Source organism: Schistocerca serialis, chromosome 3 (assembly GCF_023864345.2).
Source record: "Schistocerca serialis cubense isolate TAMUIC-IGC-003099 chromosome 3, iqSchSeri2.2, whole genome shotgun sequence".
Taxonomy (NCBI): domain Eukaryota; kingdom Metazoa; phylum Arthropoda; class Insecta; order Orthoptera; family Acrididae; genus Schistocerca; species Schistocerca serialis.
The window spans coordinates 407101319-407121710 of NC_064640.1; the positions used below are offsets into that span (position 1 = coordinate 407101319).

At 42.5% G+C, this 20392-nt stretch overlaps 1 protein-coding gene across 2 annotated transcripts in view; it reads left to right on the plus strand.

Annotated features, from left to right (window-relative positions):
* The window catches only part of LOC126470268 (regucalcin-like), a 70231-nt gene that overhangs the window by 26322 nt on the left and 23517 nt on the right, over window positions 1–20392 (plus strand). For both annotated transcript variants that reach the window (XM_050098007.1, XM_050098006.1), the window contains exons 3-5: window positions 8934–9143; window positions 18617–18829; window positions 18912–19024. In XM_050098007.1, coding sequence (XP_049953964.1) covers window positions 8934–9143; window positions 18617–18829; window positions 18912–19024 — 536 coding nt within the window. The remainder of the gene's footprint in view (window positions 1–8933; window positions 9144–18616; window positions 18830–18911; window positions 19025–20392) is intronic.

Below are 20392 nucleotides of genomic sequence, written 5' to 3' on the forward strand. Positions count from 1 at the left end.
GTGGTGTAAAGACCAACGCCAGTGGACAGTCGATAAATGGGAACAAATCATTTGGAGTGTTAAATCAAGCTATACCCTGTGGCAATCCTATGGAAGGGTTGTGTTTGGCGTATGCCTGCAGAACGTTACTCGCCATTGATTATAGTACCAATAGTGAAGTATAGAAGATGTGTTATTGCGGTATGAAGGCGGTATTTCGTGGTTAGAGTGTGGTCCCCTTATCGCAGTTAAGAAAGCGCTAAATGCAGAAGGATATAAACACATTTTACAGCATGGTGTAGTGCCTACAGTAGAGAAAGAGACCGGAGACGGCGATTGTTTGTTTCAGCAGGACACTGCACCATGTCATAAAGCAGTATCTCTAAGGCAATGGTTTATGGACAAAAATATTTTTGAAACGGACTGATCTCAACCCAATGGAACACCTCTGGAATGAGTTATAACGTCGGCTTCGTACTAGAGACCAGCGTCCGTCACTGCCTTCTCTTGAGCAAGAAGGGATTGCCATTCTTCCACAGACATTCAGACTCCTCATTGGCGGTGTCCCAGAAGCGTTCAAGCTCTCATAAAAGCACACCGCGTATTAATGCCAACTAACAGATATAATTTTGATCAGCTAGTGTGTACGTAGGTGTAGATGTACAAATACGTTTCTAGAATACTGACCTCTACGAGCGTAATCATCAAGTTTTTTATCACCTCGAGAAAATCAAGCTGAGAGTACGAAAATTGGTGTTTGTCCTTCCACATACGCGCTCTTCAGTGCGACACTTTTCTATCGATGGTGGACTTGATGGAGTCCGTGCTTGTAGATGTATGCATTTTGGATTTTCAGGAAACGTTATACCTCAAAAATCACCTAGCCATCATACTGGAAATGCCTGTCACGAAATGGTTTCTTCATCTCAGAGAGGATGAGAAGCAACTAGTTGTATCAAGAGAATACAGGGACGGGCTGAGTGAAAATTTGCTTTCCCGAGAAAGTAGCATGTGTCATTGTATCACGCGCAGAGTGCGCTGGATTGTTGTTATGGAGCAGAAACATCCCCTTGGACAGCTTTTCGCAATGCTTCTTAACCCTCCATTGCTCGCAGGGCTGACACTCGTCGTCCAGATGATTTTCCTGCTCTATTTTGTATGACTGGGTTGGATTGAGTTCGCACCGTTTTCAGTACCTTTCTTTTAACTCTTCATCTGTTAGCTTCACACATTACTGGCTTTCACTTACGCAGGTTGCATTGTTTATGAAACATTATTGTGGCCTGGAGGACAGTGGTTATCCGCGCGAGCACTACTGCTACAATGTAAAACAAATTCAGTGTATGTTACTTTATTGCTTCCCTAAATCCATTACAACTTTAACGTGCGTAATTTTAAGACAATCTAAACTAAATACAGTTAATCTGCTTTATGCCTAGAATACTTGCCTACGAAAAGTAAATATCTCTATACTTTTAGTGCCAAAGGTAAAAAAACCTAGGACAGTGCTTAGCACAGGTCCTTATGCATGGCTGGAATGTGTTGAGTGATGAAGACGCTGGCAGTGACACTGTTGACCCATAGAACGAGTACTGTGTACATGACAGCGGTCATGATTCAGGAACAGAACAAGAAGTGTCAGAAAATGCTGAATTTGAATCACTGGAGGAAATAATTCAAGAGGATTTTTTTTCTTTTAGGAAAAGATGGATTAGCTAAATGGGGGAAAAGTAAATATCCTACCAACGTTAGAACAATATCTTATAATATTATTTTACAGTTACCTGGATCCAAAAATAAAGCTCGAATACCAAAGACTGAAATAGATATTACTAAGTTATTCTTGGATGAAAATACAGAGGGGTCCAAAAAAATGTATCCACTGTTTAAAAATCCATAACTTGCAAACTAATTGACGGAGTAGTCTCATTTTTGGTGAAAGTGTAGCTTAAAGTCCAACTTAAAGATATCACTGTGGGTGTTCGAAATGGTCTCTATTAACATCCACACACAAACGATGCCGCCGAGCTGCAGCACGAACTACTGACTGAAACGTGTTCAGTTGGATATTTGCCAGCAGTAAATGTGTGGTGTGGTACGATGGATTCTCGAAGTTCATCCAATGTGCTTGGCTTTTGTCGATAAACGACGTCCTTCAGTGTTCCCCACAGGTAAAAGTCCAGAGGAGTTAGGTCTAGGAAACATGGTGGATACTCCACAGCACCTCTACGGTCTATCTATCTTCCTGGTAGATTTTCGTCGAGATACGCCCTAACACGATTTTGGTATGGGTTGGGGCACCATCTTGTTGAAAGTAAACTCTTGCGTTTCCATACAAGTCTCGGATGACAGGTAAAATGGATGTCTGAAGCTTCTGAAGGTAAACCTCACCTGTAAGTGTGCTGTCAAAGAAGAATGGCCCAATCAAGCCCCGTAAGACAACCTACACCACACATTTACTCCCGGCAAATTCACGGCTTTGTCTACATGGACGATCGGATTTTCGGCAGCCCAGTAGATGCAATTGTGGCGATTTACTGTACCATTGAGTTTGAACTGTGCCTCATCGACCACACAGTCATCTCTGCAAACTCTTCATCGTTGCGCACCATGTTATTAAACCACTCACAGTACTCCGTTCTACGATCTGAGTCGTCCTCGTTCATTGCGTGTAGCAATCGTGGGATGTAGCACTTCTACTTCGCTGTCTTCAAAATTCGACGAACACTTGAGCAACTCACTCCAGTTTCATGGGCACACTGTCTCTGTGGCACACTGTCTCTTTGGTGAGCGAGTGAATTGTTGTAACACACGATGGGACTTAGCTGGACTTGGTACCACACGATGGGAGTTAGCTGGACTTGGTACAGTTACAGGTCGTCCAGATCGTTGTTTGTGTACATCTTTAACACAGCCTTCGGCTTCAAATTTGTCTCGAATGCGACGAATCGTTAAACGTGTCGGTGGCTCTGTTTGATACTCATTTCGCCATTGCCGGTGAACCTCATTAATGTTTTCGTACTTAAAATACCACTTCAAAACTGACTTCCTTTCATCGAATGTAATCCTTGCACCAGCCACGTTTACTCGAGTAACTAGGTGCAATTAAGAACAAAACACTGACTATCTGGCGAATGTCATCTGACAAAACCAAACAACGCAACACAACGCTTGTGTGGCGATTGCCGGAACTACAGACTATTACACTACCAAAGATGAGACAACTCCGTCAATTAATTTGCCACTTATGGACATTTAACCAGTGGATACATATTTTGGACCCCTCTGTATAATACCCATTATTGCAGCATGTACTAACATTTACATCAACGAAGAACGTGATAACTTTTCTAGAGAAAGGGATGCTAAAGAAACAGATGTTACAGAGATCAGTGCTTTCATTGGTTTGTAATATAACTGCGGATCTCTGAGACGTTCTAGAAAGAATTTATCAAAGTTGTGGGATAATTGAAAGGGCAACGGACTTGAATCGTGCTACTTATGCTTGAATGAAAACCGATTCAGGTTGTACTCGTGATTTCTGAGGTTCGATAGTAACCTTGATAGAGAGAATGACAAGTGGTCTGCTGTCAGAAGGGTAATAGAGCTATTTACGATCAACTGCCAAAAATGTTTATCACCTAGTGTACACTTTACTGTATTTGTATATTACATGCATTATATTTAGATTTAAATAAAACACTTCTAAAATCATTCCTGTAGGCCGTTCAAAATGTCCAAATACATCGTTTATGTTGTGGATGACACCTGTCATCCGTACGAGTGACCGTGTCAGGAATTATCGTGGGAGTAACGGAGGATTAACTGCCTCCAGAAACCTTGTAAGAGCATTTACTATGGCGGTTTGCTCCTTACGACCATAATCTATTATTTCCGCACCATGACAGTCCGGAAAAAATTCAGCATCATCTTGCCCGAAGATGACTGGGTCCTCGCCTTTTTTCTTGCGGTGTTGCGGCTCAGTGGCTGGGTGTAAGCCTTCCAATTGGACACAAGTTCAGGGACTTCTGTGTACATAATTTACCCCTGTTGCCGGCCGGAGTGGCCGAGCGGTTCTAGGCGCTACAGTTTGGAACCGCGCGACCGCTACGGTTGCAGGTTCGAATCCTGCCTTGGGCATGGATGTGTGTGATGTCCTTAAGTTAGTTACGTTTAAGTAGTTCTAAGTTCTAGGGGACTGATGACCTCAGCAGTTAATTCCCATAGTGCTCAGAGCCATTTGAACCAAGCCATATCCCTGTTATTCAGCTGATGAAAGGAGACCTACAGTTTAACGTGGAAGTCGAACCACCTGTCGATCTTGGCGACTTCTCACATCCTTCAGAGGTGAAAGCTAGGTTAAAGGAACACTGAAAATGTCCATAGTCCGACTGGGATTCGATCCCACGATCTCTCGGTTTCTATACCCACGCTTTATCACTAGACCAATGGTCCCGACTTCCACAGTAGTGAACACAAATGTTTCCAGTGCCTGTGTTGCTCCTTTCTCTCGGGCTCACACAGACATACCCAGCACTCGTCCATGGTAATTCGGAGGCTAAGGCGGTCATCTGGATCGACGTGACAACAGCTGCAACATTTCCTCTCCTGTTTCAGTTCGGCGGGATAAATAAAATTTATTTTTTCAAGGTAATAATTAAAACTTTGGCTACGTCTCGTAATAGTTATGTCAAAGCGTCGAGCCACGAATCCTTCCGCTGACTAAGAAGTTTCCTGCCGAAGCACAGCCACAAGATTTTGCCAGATGCTTCCATAGAACCAGTAGACGTGAGGCTGCCCACTTGACTCGCTTATCTAACACTCATTCACTCATTGGATGGCATAGTCTGCATACATACACTTCCTAAATGAGGGGACATCCGTCAGCATATTTCGTGTTGTGGAACATACACTGAAGCAGACAAGGTCTCACAACAAATTGTATGTTAATCCAATAACACGTCAGGTGAATTTCCATCACTGGCCTTTATCAGTGCAAAATGCGGCAATGAACTGCCCAGTAGCCACTTTCATTCTCGAGTGAATTACATCAATACTCCGTTACTATATAGTCGAGTTCAAGAATTATATAGGGTGGTTGGAAATTTAAGGTTCTAGGACATGTAGAGAGAAGTGTGTACATAATACTTTGAATAAGAACGCATGTCCAGAAACATGCAGGGTATCTGGGAATTCCCGTTACAAAATTCTAGGACTTGTAGAGGGGAAGTAAGTACATAGTGTTTTGAATAAGAACCCATGTCCGAAAACGTACCGTTTCCGTGCTACAGCCGTTTGAAAACATGTTTAATAGGTAGGAATGCAACAGGGCAGTCATGGGGGGGAGGGGGGGGGGCAGCGGCGCTTACGTCGGACCGGCTGATGTCATTTTTTGACGTCTATCCTACTTCTCTGACTAGGTTCGAGCCTCATTCATGTGTCTGTGAGTATCAGAGTACACCGACATGATCCTGTGCGGCGAAGCTCAAGGTAATGGAAGAGCTGGTCGTCGCCTCTGTGAAGATCATTATCTACAATGTCCGACTCCACCGCATACTCTTTTCGCCACCGTTAGGAACGACTCGAGGAAGGGGTACATTCACGATCAGTAGGAGTGACTGTGGTGCTCCAAGGAGCGCCGCACACACGAATTTGAATAAGCCGTACTGCATACGTTGAACAGTCTTTCTGAAAACTGGTTAAGTTCCCTTTTTGTTTCTTTGGTTATTAATGAGTGGAATTGTGAAGCAAGTGATGTACTAGCTCACACCTAATAAATTACTTGTAAAGGTGGTCGCGTTACCAATATGTTTGCAAATGGCTGTAGCACAAAAAGGGTACGTTTCTGGACACGGGTTCCTATTCAAAATATTATGTACTCACTGTCCTCTACAAGCCCAAGAAGTATGGGAGCGGGAATTTCCGAACACCCTGTATTTCTAAGGACATGCTAACCAAAGCATAATTACTATTTGTAACATTCGGCAGTGGTGGATAGCTAAATGTCCTTCATTTTGAACATTCATGGAGCAACTAATGAAGACTGTTGGAAACTACAGAGCAAGGAAGGAAGGAGTGGGGGATAGAACAAATTGGAACATTGTCAATGTACCTGCGTTTTCTCCGAGGTGGACTGTCTCCCAGATCATTATTTCATGATGTAGGCTGTCATCATGTATTTTCTCCATCCGCACACTCTGTGGTACTTTTAGTCCGAGGTAGGTAACTGGGTGCCATCTTAATTTGATATCACTGAATATAAATTGAAGTTTCCCGACTTCTCTTCTGCTGCCTATACTTCCGTCCATTTAAACTTAAACTAGTCTCTTCTCTCTTAATTACTTGCCATAAAAAACACTGAGCTCTTCCTTATATCTGGAATTTACATTGCGCTAGTGTGTTATTTTCACCATCTTTGAATTTTTGCGTTCTTCATAAGATTTTCAGGTTATTCGAATTTTACACCATTTTCACTCTACGTATTGTTTATCACGATTTTTAAATAGCAAAAGTAGTCTACTTTCCATAGTTTTAGACTCTTTTCACCATTTTTCCTGAAAGTGACATCATTAGTGGGTGGAAGCTGACGATCGATATCAGGTGCGAATATAAGGGGGTCGGGTAGGCTCATGATAACCCCCCCTCCTCCCCCGCCTAAACAACATTTTACTAAAAGTGTTTACATTTTTACATGTATTAATTTTCAAATTTTTCAACTAACTTTCGGACAATAGAGTGTCGTGTAAAACAAGTGTCTCGAAAGTGACAGCAAATACTAAAAATTACAAGCTTCGTTGAACACAGAACACTGCTCATTTGCTTTCCTGAAGATTAGCTCACGGGGACTGGTTTTCAGCTTTAATGGTTGTAGAAAGCATTCCAGCCGGGAAGAGACTCCCATTCCCAGGCAGACCATACCTGCGCCAACAACAAATGTTATAGGGTTCGTGAGTCCACAGGTGGTACTGGCCAGCCACAGGAAGTATAGGGAATGTAAGACAAAAAGGGGCACGTGCTGCACTAAGACACAAATAACAGAGAGAATGCCTTTCTCGAAGGTAGGTGGAAACGACAAGAAGATACAGCATTATCTGCTCGCATAACTATAGGCTGCAAACACGTGTCACACTCTTAGTACTAAGTGAAATACCAATGATAGTGAGTGCACACTTCGATTTTATACCTTACAAAATTATCGAAGATCTGGAAATTTGTTGCAATTATAGGTCTTAGAACAATTTCGTGACACAGGTGCTCCTTAAATTTTTCGACAAACACTCTTCAGATGACTTATCTGAAATGCAGTTTCTTGGGCGTTATGTCGAAGCTATGTACGCAACTTAAACTTGTACAGGGTGTTTCATAATTCATGTTACACACTTCTAGAGGTTGTAGAGGGAACTTAGTAGATCAAGTTTTACATAGGAATCCATGTGCCGAAACGTCATCCAAGGACGCTACAGAGCGTCAAAGTTATAGGCGTCGGCACCTGTAAATGTATGTATATACAGGGTGATTCCGTAATGATTTTACAGACTTTCAGTGATGATGGAGAAGGATAAATTTATCAATATGAGGTAAGGGTCCCAGTACCGGAGACGAACGAGTCGAAAGTTATAAGAGAAAACCGTTCTGATACCTCTGACAGTGAAATACATGTACCGGTACTGTTGTTGTTAATATTGTAGGGTAGGCAACTGTCAGAGGTGGTAGTATGGACCAAAAAGAAAAATTTCCAGTAAACATGGGCTCTAAAATGTATACCTGAGGAGATATGAGCACTTGTTCATCTTAGTTACTGTGAAACACATCTCCTGTATTGAAAAAGTGCTCATAGCTCTTAAGGTATGCATTTAGAGCCCATGTTTACTGGACATTTTTTCTTGTCTTGGTCCATACTACTCCCTCAGAAAGTTGCCTACCCAACGATCTTAGCAACAACTAATATCATTACATGTATTCCACTGTCAGAGGAATCAGGACGTGTTTCGCTTGTAACTTTCGACTCGTTAGTTTCCGGTACAGGGACCCTTACCTCAAATTGATACATTTACCCTTCTTCGTCGAGCTAGAAAGTTTGTAACTTCATCACGGAATCACCCTGTACAAACACAGATTTACACGCGCCGGTGCCTGTAACTTCGACGCTCTGTGTCGTCGTTGTATGACGTTTCCGGTCATGGGTTCCTAGGAAAAACTTGATCTACTACGTCCCCTCTATAGCCTCTGGAAGTGTGCAACATGAATTGTGAAGCATGCTGTATGAAATGTTTTAATACAACATGGTAATAATAATATGTTGCTATTACTTTTAAAATCTCAGGCATCTGTGGTTCGTTAAAAATCATGGAAACGGAAAATTATATTTGGAGGGAGCGGGGGCAGTAACCAACTGTGAAACCCCCAGAAATGAATTTCAGATGCGTGCCTGAGTCGACAGCAGTGATATCACAACAATCACTGCATCACACCAGAACCACGCTATTACTCACAGACCCCAGTCAAAAATATGCGATATACTCTTTAGAATCTGATAGTTTCCTCAATATGCTTGGTACTCGCTCTTGAATATTAAGAGTGATATTGAAACCAGCACACACCATTAAAGTTCAGTTCTCTGATCAACAAGTCCACTTAAGAATAAAAATAATAAAAATTTCGCACTGCGGGATGATATTTCGAAGTAACAATGTCAGTTTAACATGTCCCTCTTTCAGTTTTGATAAATTCGAGTTGGATCGTGAAATGTTTTGGCTCCTCCAGTGGTGTGCTTCGGCTATGTAGCGCGGGGATTTAAATGTGTTCCAGGGCTGCGGACATGTACCTGGAAACGAACAAAAAGTTAGTTAAGTGACATCGTTCTTTAAGACATGGTAACTAAAACTTTGACTTGTCTGATATGTACTGAATATTATTATAAGACCAAATACAGAAATCTTTTTTTTTGTTTTCAGAGGAACCAGTGTCAATCATCATACCAATTGCAGGCCAGAAAGACCGTTTTATCATAACCCTGGGTCGCAACGTGGCCATCCTGACGTGGGATGGCGTGAGCAAGAGCCCACAGAACGTCGAGGTGTTGGTCAGCGTGGACCAGGAGAAGGGCAAGGAGACAAACAGGATCAACGACGGAAAGGCCGACCCCAGCGGTCGTCTCTGGGCGGGTAGGTGTCATTTTGTGAAATAAGAGCATACTGATCTCATGGTTAGGCAGTTTCAAGCTTATTGGCAGAAGTTCACGGCACCAGCCGTCCAGGTCATGATTGATCAAAAAGACGAAGGTCTTGTTTTCCCTAGTGTTCAACCCATCTAGTACGGAGTCCACTTTCTCAGGATTTGGAAAATTTTATTACACTGTCCAGTCACATTGAGTGACCATCTGTCAAAAGCCTGAATAACCACTTTTTGCAGCGCGGACCGCTGCGAAACGTCCAGGAAGAGAGTCAGTGATGTTCTGAAAGGTACCAACAGGGGTGTGGAGCCATGCTGACTCCAGTGCCGTGGCCAGGAGCGCTAGGTTTCTCGGGTGAGATTCCGTGGAGCGTACAGCCCGGTCGAGCTTGTCCCACAGATTCTCGACTGGGTTTAAATCGAGGAGTTTGAAGGCCAGAGGAGTACGATAAATTCATCCTGGTGCTCTTCGAATCACGCACGCACAATGCAGGCTGTGTGACATGCTGCATTGTCCTGATGGTAGACGTCATCGTCCCGAGGAACACCAGACTGGATGTAGGGATGGACATGATCCCCAAGGATACATGTATGCTTCTGTTGATCCATTGTGCATTCCAGAACCACGAGATCACGCAGGGAATGGCGCGAAGACATTCCCCAGACCATAATGCTCCCTTCTCCGGCATAGCACCTACCGACGATTGTTGCAGCGAGTTTGCTTCTGTCCAATTGAGCATAAAACGTGACTCATCTGAGGTCCAGTTGCACGTCTATTCGTCCGTACACATCTCCGCAGCCGTTGTTCACCCTGTCATCAGCGGCCCTAGGTGCACCTCAGTTGCTTCGACGCCTGATTTGTAAAGCGCCATTTTGTCATGCGCGGTATACTTTAACCACGGTGTCGCGCGAACAGGTTAAAAAACTCTTCCACCTTTGGCCCGGAAGCCAATGGTTATGCACTTTTCGACGTCACATAAATCGCTCCGTTTCCGCATTACAACAATGACTGCACTGTTTTCCGCGTCCCCCAGCACTTCTTATATACCCACCACTGCTAGTCCTGCCACCTGCCCTCTGTGAGTGGTTATTGTTCGTTGACGTCGAACATAAGCGGTGGTCACTTTCATGTGACTGTACCGTGTATTTTCCGTTGTCACCACAGTCGTCAAGGTAACCCACGGGAAGAGAGTCGTGTACGCCATCTATCTGTGAAGGAGGAGATTAGTGTTTAACGTCCTGTCGACAACGCAGATTTGGCGTGGTGCTTCATATATGTCCATGCAGTTTTAAGTCATTTTAAAGTAACTCACAAGATAACTATGTTGTAAGGGAATGGATACTGTATATGTCTAATTGTGCGAAATTATTTTCAATGCATTAAAAGCCATTTTTTTTCAAATTGGAGTCAAATTTGTGTAAAATCACAACATATTATTTTCAAAAACTAGTAGTGCAATATCAGTTTATTTTTAGTGAGTTGTAGATAAATAATTTGACTAGTAAAAACGCAAATAATTTTTTCCATGGGAAAATAGTGTCTGTAACAGTGTATGTAACACAATCGTTTCTCATGATTTTATTCACTGTTGCATTGCCTGAGCCCTTGTTTGCTGTTACTGTTTCTTCATCGAACTATTTATAGAGAGTATTACCGGAAAAGATTAATCCCCTAGGTGCACGTATCACTCCAATAATTTCCATAACCTATCTGACGCGTGTCCTGTCAATTTACTGCTTCCACTCTTCAACAGAAGTAACTCAATAAACATACTGTATTCAAAAAGGCAACTCGAAATTAAATAGTTTCTGAAGAACACTGGATTTATTATATCTTGAGATCTTAAAAAAGGTCCCTTCGTCAATTTAAAATCCACTCAGCTGACATGAACTCCCACACTATCCACATTTTCATTGCTATTAGCCGTTTCCCGCTACCATTCCGCTATGTCGCAGCAAAGAAAGATACACTGATTCATATTTCACAGTTTCATCTCTATCCATACATCCCTATAAATTACTATAATGGATATATATGTATGTTCCACATCTCCTAAACCAATAGATCGACTTCAATCAAACTTGATACACGTATCACTTACTGTCCGGAAAGAGCTACTGTGAGGATAAGAACTACTACCTCTCGAAGTGATGGGGGTGAGGGTGAAAAAGAAGCATATAGCCAGACTATATTCATCCAGTATTCGAAAATAAGAGCACTTAGTGACTTGCAACAAACTTGACACATAATTTCAAACCTTTCCAAGAATTTGTTCCAGAAGAATAACATTTTCTGATTTTTTTCATTTATTTCAGTTGCGTAAATGGTTTTTATGATTTGTCATAAAAAGGGGAAGTTCGTATTTAAACGTGACTTCCACGAGAAAAAGAAATCGTACTTCAAAGGTTTAGGTAGCAAATGCGATTGTTGCGATTCATTAACTTGACTCACTTAGAGAAAAAAAAGACCGCAGTTCCGTAGCTGAGTGATCAGCAGGATTGAATGCCATGTGCGAGGCCTCCGGTTCGATTCCTTGCGGGGTCGGAGATTTTCACTGATAGGAGACTAGGTGTTGTGTTGTCCTCATTATTCATCAGCATCCACACAGAAGTCGCCAAAGTGTCGTCAAATTAAAAGACTTTCACCAGGCTACCGAACTCCCTAAAAGGGACTCCCGGCCAAAGTGTGCCATACGTACATTTCATTTCTTTAGCCATAGTAATGAAAAGGCAATCAACTTCATACTTACTCAGCAACCAAAACAAAATACAAGGAAAATAATTATGGTTATGAACCAATAAATCTGAGGGTTTCTCAATTCGTTAATGTAACAACAAAATAACGAAGAATAAAAAATAACAATAATTTTCAAAAAAGCTGCTTAAAGTGTACTCCTTCCATTGTGATTGCAAGTATTGTAACGCTGCGTCATGGAGTCCGCAAGGTTTCCAAAATCAAAGGTTTCCCTAATTTCGTCAAAGGCTAAAATTATGCTCACAAGAAGCTCTTCGATTGTGTTTACTGCAGTCGCGTAGACAATTTTCTTCACATTCCACAACAGATAAAAATCTACAGGGGTAAGATCTGCTGAACGAGTTAGCCAGAGAACTAGACCATCTCGACCAATCCACCTCTGCAGATACAACGCAACCCGTCGTGTTGGAACCACATTACCTGACGAACCGCCCTTACGAACGTCTTATAAATACAACGGAAAGGCGTTTACACGAAACGCTAAATATGTCCGCCAGTTTAAACGGGGAGGATGTAGGACGGAACCCAACAAACAGTCGCGTACTATAGCTGCGGAAATGTTAACGCTAAGCTTATGCTTATAGAAATTAACGTAAGTGCTACGTGTGTTTTCGTCGTTCCAAACATGGCTACTTCGACAGCTGAATGTCACTTCTTTGGTGAAATATGCCTCGTCTGTCCACGACACCATCCTTGCGAAATTTGGATTTTCAGTCTATTTGTTTAAGTATCACAAGTAACATTGATTTCGAGAAGAATAGTCTTGCACCAAATCTTGCAGTTTCCCTAGGTGGTACGGAAATAAGGTTTTGTCATACTAGCCGGCCGGAGTGGCCGAGTGGTTCTAGGCGCTTCAGTCTGGAACCACGCGACCGCTACAGTCGCAGGTTCGAATCCCGCCTCAGGCATCGATGTGTGTGATGTCCTTGGGTTAGTTAGGTTTAAATAGTTCTAAGTTCAAAGGGACTGATGACCTCAGATGTTAAGTCCCATAGTGTTCAGAGCCATACTACAGAGTGCGAAACCTGTTGCGACAAACAAACGGATACATTTTATAATATTTAGTTTTTGGGCATAATGTAAGGAAATATGATTAAATTTACTTACTCGCAAAGTTGACAGCAGGATTTGCGACAGCCATATCGAGAACGATTTGTTCAAACTGAGCTGTTCACACATAGCGCTATTGTCCAGTGTCAGCTTTGTTAACAAAAAACTTCCAGTCTCCCTTAATTTTCTGCCAACCTTTACTAAAGTAGTCCCAAAAGGAATAACGCGGTTAGGAAATCTTGCGTTGTAAATTATGCGGGCCTCGTGTACATTTTGATCCGCAGATCGGCGTATTCGTCGAAGGAATACCGATGACACTCAGTGTTATGACTATGCTTAGTTCTGTGAGAACTGTGTGTCACGCCTACTTCCGTCGTTGACCTATCACACCTCTTTCAGTGTAAATTGGCAGCTAAACGAACAAAGATCGGCTGCGTAAATACGACTTCCGAAGGTGATCGAATGACTAGCAGACAAAATTCTGCTACACAAGCTGATAGCCTTAATGTCAGTTGTTCTCGTAGCGTAGATGGCAGCACCTGAGACTGCTGCGCTGCTGGCTCGGGTTCGATCCTTGCTGTCGTCGAATGTCCATTCTTTGTATCATTCTCTTTTTTATTTGAGGAAACGAAACGAGGGACAAGTTTGGCAACACCATCTCCATAAGGCTGCTTCAATTTGTACGCGAAACAACGTGATCGGCTAACTTCAATGCTAATTAAATCGGAAACAGGACAACGTACCGAATTTGTTTCTTAACAATTATTTCTCAACACAACCTACCGTGCAACACCCTTTCTAACTTTTCAGATGTGTAATATATGTCATATACACACATGTTGAACATCTCCTCCTGGGCCTCTAGATCGATTTCAGCCAAACTTTGTAGACATTTTACTTATAGTCAGGAAGGAAATGCTGTGGGAGTAATAACCACCAACCTTCCGTTGGGGTGGGGGTGTGTTTGATAATTGGTTGGGGAAGAGAGAAGGGGGCTGGAGGAGATGGGCAAAGACAGGTGGCGTGATGAGGTGGACAGAGAGAAAGGGAGGAGGAGAAGGACAGAGAGAGGGGGAAGGAGGAGATGAATGAAAGAGGGGGAGGAGGATGTTGAAAGAGAGAGGGAAAGGAGAAGATGGACGTTGAAGAGGGGAGGAGCAGATGACAGAAACAGGGGGGAGAAGAAAGGAGGAGGCGAATAGAGAGAGAGGGAGGAGGAGATGGATAGAGGGAGAGGGGAGAAGCAGATAGACTAATAGAAGATTAGAACAAATAAATACCCGAGAAAAGCCAAGTTTCTCAGCTAGTATTATCCACATACTAAATACTTGGCGCTCTCATTCGCACCTACGGGGCCCGCGCCCCGGCTCACACTTGTTCAACCCATGAGCCGATCTCGCTTATTAAGTACCTACGCGTTTTTTCTACAAGCTACAAAATGTCGTCCACTCTAGTGATGGGAACAGCCGAATGAAAACAATCGATTCAGTCTGTTGTTGGAAAACAATCGTCTCATTCGGTTGTAGTTTTAAGTCTCGGTTGCGTTATTTATTCATTTTTCGAGTGGAACCAGAGTGTGGAAGTTAGCGAATGAAAACCATCGACCCAGTCCGTTGTAGTACCGGTCCGTCTATTAGCTGAACTAAATCAGTGGTATGCGACAGGGATGCACATATCCCGCAGGGTAGCTCTAACCTCCGTGTTAAAATAAACAAGACATTGTTATTGTTGTTTTTGTTGTTGTTGTTCTTCTTCTTCTTCTCCTTCTTGTTGCTGTGTCCTTCAGTCTGAAGACTGATTTGGTGTAACATTCAACGATACTCTGTCCTGTGGAAGCCTCTTCATCTCCGAGTAACTGCTGCAACCATATTATGCATATTCGTTTAATTATTTACTAGTGTAATTCTTCTTTTCTTCATTTAAAATTGATAATTATACTGCTGTGAATTAAGTGGTTCCACACGCAGTTAACATGTAACTAAGGAAGGTGACGTATCGTTGGAGATGCAAAGTCGAACATAAAAGTTAACTTAGGGGTGCGTGAAAAAAAAAAAAAGAGAGAGAGAAATGGGTCGGAAACGTCAGCCAACGACGCTACAGAGCGTCAGAGTTGTAGGCGCCGTTGCTACACATGAGTGTACGTACAGGATGAGACCGTGACGATATTACAGACTTTCAGGGACAGTGGAGAAGGATAAATGTATCAGTCTGTGGTGACGGACGCCCAGAAACGAACGAGTGGAAAGTTACAAACGAAATCCATTCTGATATCTCTGACAGTGGAATACGTTTACCGTTACAGTTGTCGCTAAGGCTGTACGATTGGCAGCTTTCAGAGGGAGTACTATGGACCAAAACAAGAAAAACTGTCAAGCAAACGTGGGCTGTTAAGCGCTTACCGCAAGAGCTGTGAGCACTTGTTCACAGAGACGATGTGTTTCACAGTATCGAAGATGAATAAGTGCTCATAACTCCCCAGGTATGAAATTTAGAGCCCATGTTTACTTGACCCTTTTTTTCTTGTTTTGGTCAACACTGCCACCTCTGGAAGATGCCTATCCTACAATTACAGCAACAGCACCGGTACATGTATTCCGCTGTCAGGGGTATCAGAACGATTTTGGCTTATACCTTTCGACTCGTTCGTTTCCAGACCAGTGTCCCGTAACTCAAATTGATACATTTATCCTTCCATGAAAGTTTTTAATATTATCACGGAATCATCCTGTGTGTACATACATATACAAGGGCCGGCGCCTATGATGTCTACGCTCTGTAGCGTCGCTGGATGGCGTTCCCGGACGCTCTTTCCTATACTCGTTTTGTTCCTCAAGACACCTTCAGCATCCCCTCGATGCATGTCGGTGTAATTCTGAAACACCCGATGTATGTACGAGCCAAGGCAGACAGAGAAATATGCACATTATCATCAGACAATTCCGTGTATTTTGTGACTGTTCGTCAGTACTGAACTGTTTTAGCACTAGTAGCAAGGGTGACTAAAAGTCTGTGAAGAATAAGTAAAACAGTGTCAGCGACGGGCGGTGTAATTTTGCTAGGGACTAGGTACTTCGAATGTGGCATCCAATAGACGGGGACAGAAAAGTGCCGGTAATGTTACAAAATGTACACCTTCAATGGACCAAGCAACACAAAAAATGGGCAGTGGTTGCTTGGAGTGCTGTAGTGGGATTTGACTAATCTCGAATTTCCCTCTTTTCAAATGATGCAACACGTCCAGTGCACCGACAGCCAAATGAGGCGTTCAACAGTGTGTGGAGGGTGTAGTTGTAGCCGGAGGTGGTTCTGCGATTTTTTGGGGGTGTTTTTCGTACCATTTCTTGGGCCTATTCATTCAAAGTTAACGTGAACGTCAACCAGGATGTGTATTCCAATATTCTTGGTGGCCAAGTGTAGTCCTACACTCTACATCTTTCTGATGAGTATGCTGTGGACACTCTTGTCTTCCAACATGATAAGAATCGCATTCGAACGGTTGCACGCATACATTCCTGTTCCGATATCTGAAACAACCTGGGGGAAAGGAAAGATTGTATAACTACGAGAAGTCATCCTCATAAATAGTAAAAGCAATCCGTTAAATTTCCATTACACGACAGGTCACACTAATCTAAAGGCTATCAATTCGAATAGTACCTAGGTATTATAATTACAAACAACTTAAACTGTAACGACCACATAGAAAATGTCGTGGGGAAGGTGAACTAAAGACAGCGTTTCATTGGCAGAACGCTTAGAAGAAGCAACAGGTTTACTAAAGAGACTGCCTAAACTAAACTTATTCGTCCTCTTCTGGAATATTGCTGCAAGGTGTGGCATCAGTACCAGATAGTATTGACGGAAGACATCGAAAAAGTTCAAAAAAGGGCAACTCGTTTTATACTATCGCGAAATAGGTGACAGACATGATACACGAGCTGGGGTGGCTATCATTAAAACAAAGGCGTTTTCCGTTGCGGTGACATATTTTCAAGAAATTTCAATCACCAACTTTCTCCACTGAATGCGAAAATATATTGTTGACTCCAAACTACTTAGGAAGAAATGATCATCGTAATAAAATGAGAGAAACTGGAACTCACACGGAAGGTTTAAGTGTTTGTTCCTCCCGCATCTGCATCCCGACAAGCTTGTGGAAAGCACACCAAGCAGTGCCAACCGTGGGGCAACGCATGGAGTGGGATAAATCCGTACAGAATATCCAGCAGAACTGTTTCATTTCTCGAATGTGTGAGTAACAATAGTTTGTTGTATTTCGTTACTGTGTTATTTTATTTAGCAATTAAGTTATTATGCATAGACTAATAGGTTTTACTCTTTTATCCCCCCCCCCCCCCCCATCTTGAATCTAAGCATGCACAAGTCGGCATATATGCTGGCGCTGTAAAACTATATGACCAGTTATCGTCTTAGTTTGTACCTACAAAAACCATGGCATGGAGCAAGGGTAGATTGAGTGCAAAGTACACTGCCTGATAAGAAAGGTGCAGCACCCAGAAGATAGAGTCGGATTTCAATGTAACTTCACATACGTTCACGCCATCGGCCAATATGTTAAATGATGAGAGTTGCAATATGCAGTGACAAGTAGAACGGGGAGAATGTCGGCGAACTGCGGAGAGGTTCCACTCTTCCAATGTTTTGGAGAGGCATAATGTTATAGATGGGTAGATCACATAACTAATGAGGAAGTATTGAATAGGATTGGGGAGAAGAGAAGTTTGTGGCACAACTTGACCAGAAGAAGGGATCGGTTGGTAGGACATGTTCTGAGGCATCAAGGGATCACCAATTTAGTATTGGAGGGCAGCGTGGAGGGTAAAAATCGTAGAGGGAGACCAAGAGATGAATACACTAAGCAGATTCAGAAGGATGTAGGTTGCAGTAGGTACTGGGAGATGAAAAAGCTTGCACAGGATAGAGTAGCATGGAGAGCTGCATCAAACCAGTCTCAGGACTGAAGACCACAACAACAACAATGTTATAGGGAACCATGGGGTATAACTTCAGGAATCTGCTGGTAGTGATTGAGGCAACTCTGTCATGTTATGAACCTCCTGCATCCTCGTGTGTTACTTCTCATGCGATAGTATTGTAGTACCGTTTTTGAACAGGATAATGCTTGTCCAGATATGGCACGTGTCACTATGGAATGTCTGTTTGATGTTGAGGTACTCCTCAGTCCAGCAAGAACCACAGATCTGTCTGCGATAGACCATGTGTGGGGCCAGCTCAGACGTGAACTCCGTCCCATAGCCAGTATCCAGGATTTGAAGGACCATTTACAGTAGTTATGGGCCAACTTGCCTCAAGAGAGGATGCAACAGTCTTATGAAGTCGTTCCCAACAGAATCAGTGCGTACACCCAGGTCAGAGGGGATGCAACGTCATACTGATAAGTGGGATCATACTGCCAAGTTATTTATAAATTTGTCACGATTTTGTAGTCACTGTAATAATATCACATATTCCCTCAACTCGTGAAGTTTCTTTTCGTTTCCCCCCCCCCCCCCCCTCCCCATTTCTTCTGTGTCCTTCACTTTTGCTGCCAGGCAGTGTAGATACCAAAGGGATGGAGCTAATTGTAATATGTATTTCAAGTATTGAAATACTATAATGTCATCTACATTCAATTTTCAGGTACAATGGGTCCGTACAAGAACAATAAAGTCACACCGGAACGAGGTATGCTATTCAGCTTGGACAAGGATAGAAAAGCAGTAACACACGTGACAAAAATTGGCATTGCTAACGGCCTGGCCTGGAGTTTAGACAACAAAACCATGTATTACATTGACTCTGCTACCCGGAGAGTCGACGCATTCGATTTTGACATAAAAGCTGGAAAAATAAGTAAGGTTATATATAGGATAATTCTTTATCCTTTGTGAGTAATACATTAAAAATACTGACGAATGATTGTTTCTGTTTAAAGCAAACAGGAGGACCATCTTCGACTACCCAACGAATGGTGTGGCAGGATTTCCAGACGGCCAAGCTATTGATGCGGATGGCAACCTGTGGATAGCCTCCTATGACGCCAATCTGGTAATAATTTCATGTCACACTATTCCAATAAAAAATACGCTTTCAAACATTTACTTCAGAAATGGAAAACCACTTGATTACCTCACTATTGATTGATACTTGGTGAAACATGATTACATGGAACACACATTTCTTGACCACTTGTTTCAATAACTAATTTTGCCGCCAAGGTTTAGGGTGCGGCTCATACTACATAGAAAAACTGATTGGAGAGTGTGTATTCGACATAATGATCACCAGAGAAGTTGAAAGGTGCAGGCAACAGACTCCACCTTTGCGCAGCATCTTCTGGATACCAGACGCAGTTATTTAGCAGATGCATAAACCCTACATTCTGGGCACAGTGGGCAGAAGCTGTCTCTGATTGGAATTCTGGAGATGAAGAGGCACTACAAGAACTGTTCTGAACAGATACTGAATTAACAGACCGACTTCGGTTACTCTCCACTTCTTAACACAGCCAAACCTGACTGAACGCCAAACCCAGTCTGATCAGTTATGCCCCACTTGCAGAATCCCCTCGCTGTACTAAAGTGATATAAACGTTTTTCAATTTAGCCGTGATTCCGTAGAAAGTGGTATAGGTGACATATAGTATAAGTGGTAATGCTTTCCCACCTGAGACTGCGCTAGTTAAGCTAACCATTACGTGGATTATTTCTGCTAATCTGTCGTAGATGTAGCCCCCCGAAGCAGTTTTTGTAATGCGCTGGATTCTTCAGAAGGTGCAAGTAGGCCACCTGTGATTATAAGTGGATATTCAGAGTGCTAATTTACTTGAAAGGAGTCCAGGGATTCCATTACGACGCGTTTATTAGCAAACATCGTAAAACAGTAACAATTTAATACAGTGAAACGATCCTCTCAAAAAGAACAAGCTCCGAGTACATTCTACCGCCGACTGGCGAGATTGGGAAGCGGCCGAAATATCTTGCTTAGATTGTAAAACTTCGTCGCTCTTCGAAAATCTGCGGTAATTTAATAATACTCATTTTCTACTGAATTAACTGGTTTCCATCACATCGATACTATGGTACTGAAGTGCAAAGTGCACTGGAGGCTCCATATATTACTTGCTCAAACGCCAGTGGACTGATTCTGTGGATGAGACATAGTCCACTGCCGCTAGATTCAATGGTAAAAACCAGTGGTCACCACGCATTATTTTATGTTATCTTCAAACTGATATGGCTAATGCAGAGTAGTCTTAAATTTATAACGATTATTTTTATGAAACACGACAGTGATTTTACTGTTATCAGTCACATGTAAAACACTATTTTGTCACTTATTTAACTAATTATTTATTTTTTACTGCCTAGGTTTCTGTTTAGTAGCTCATTTTCTAGTGTAACCGACAAAGATGTT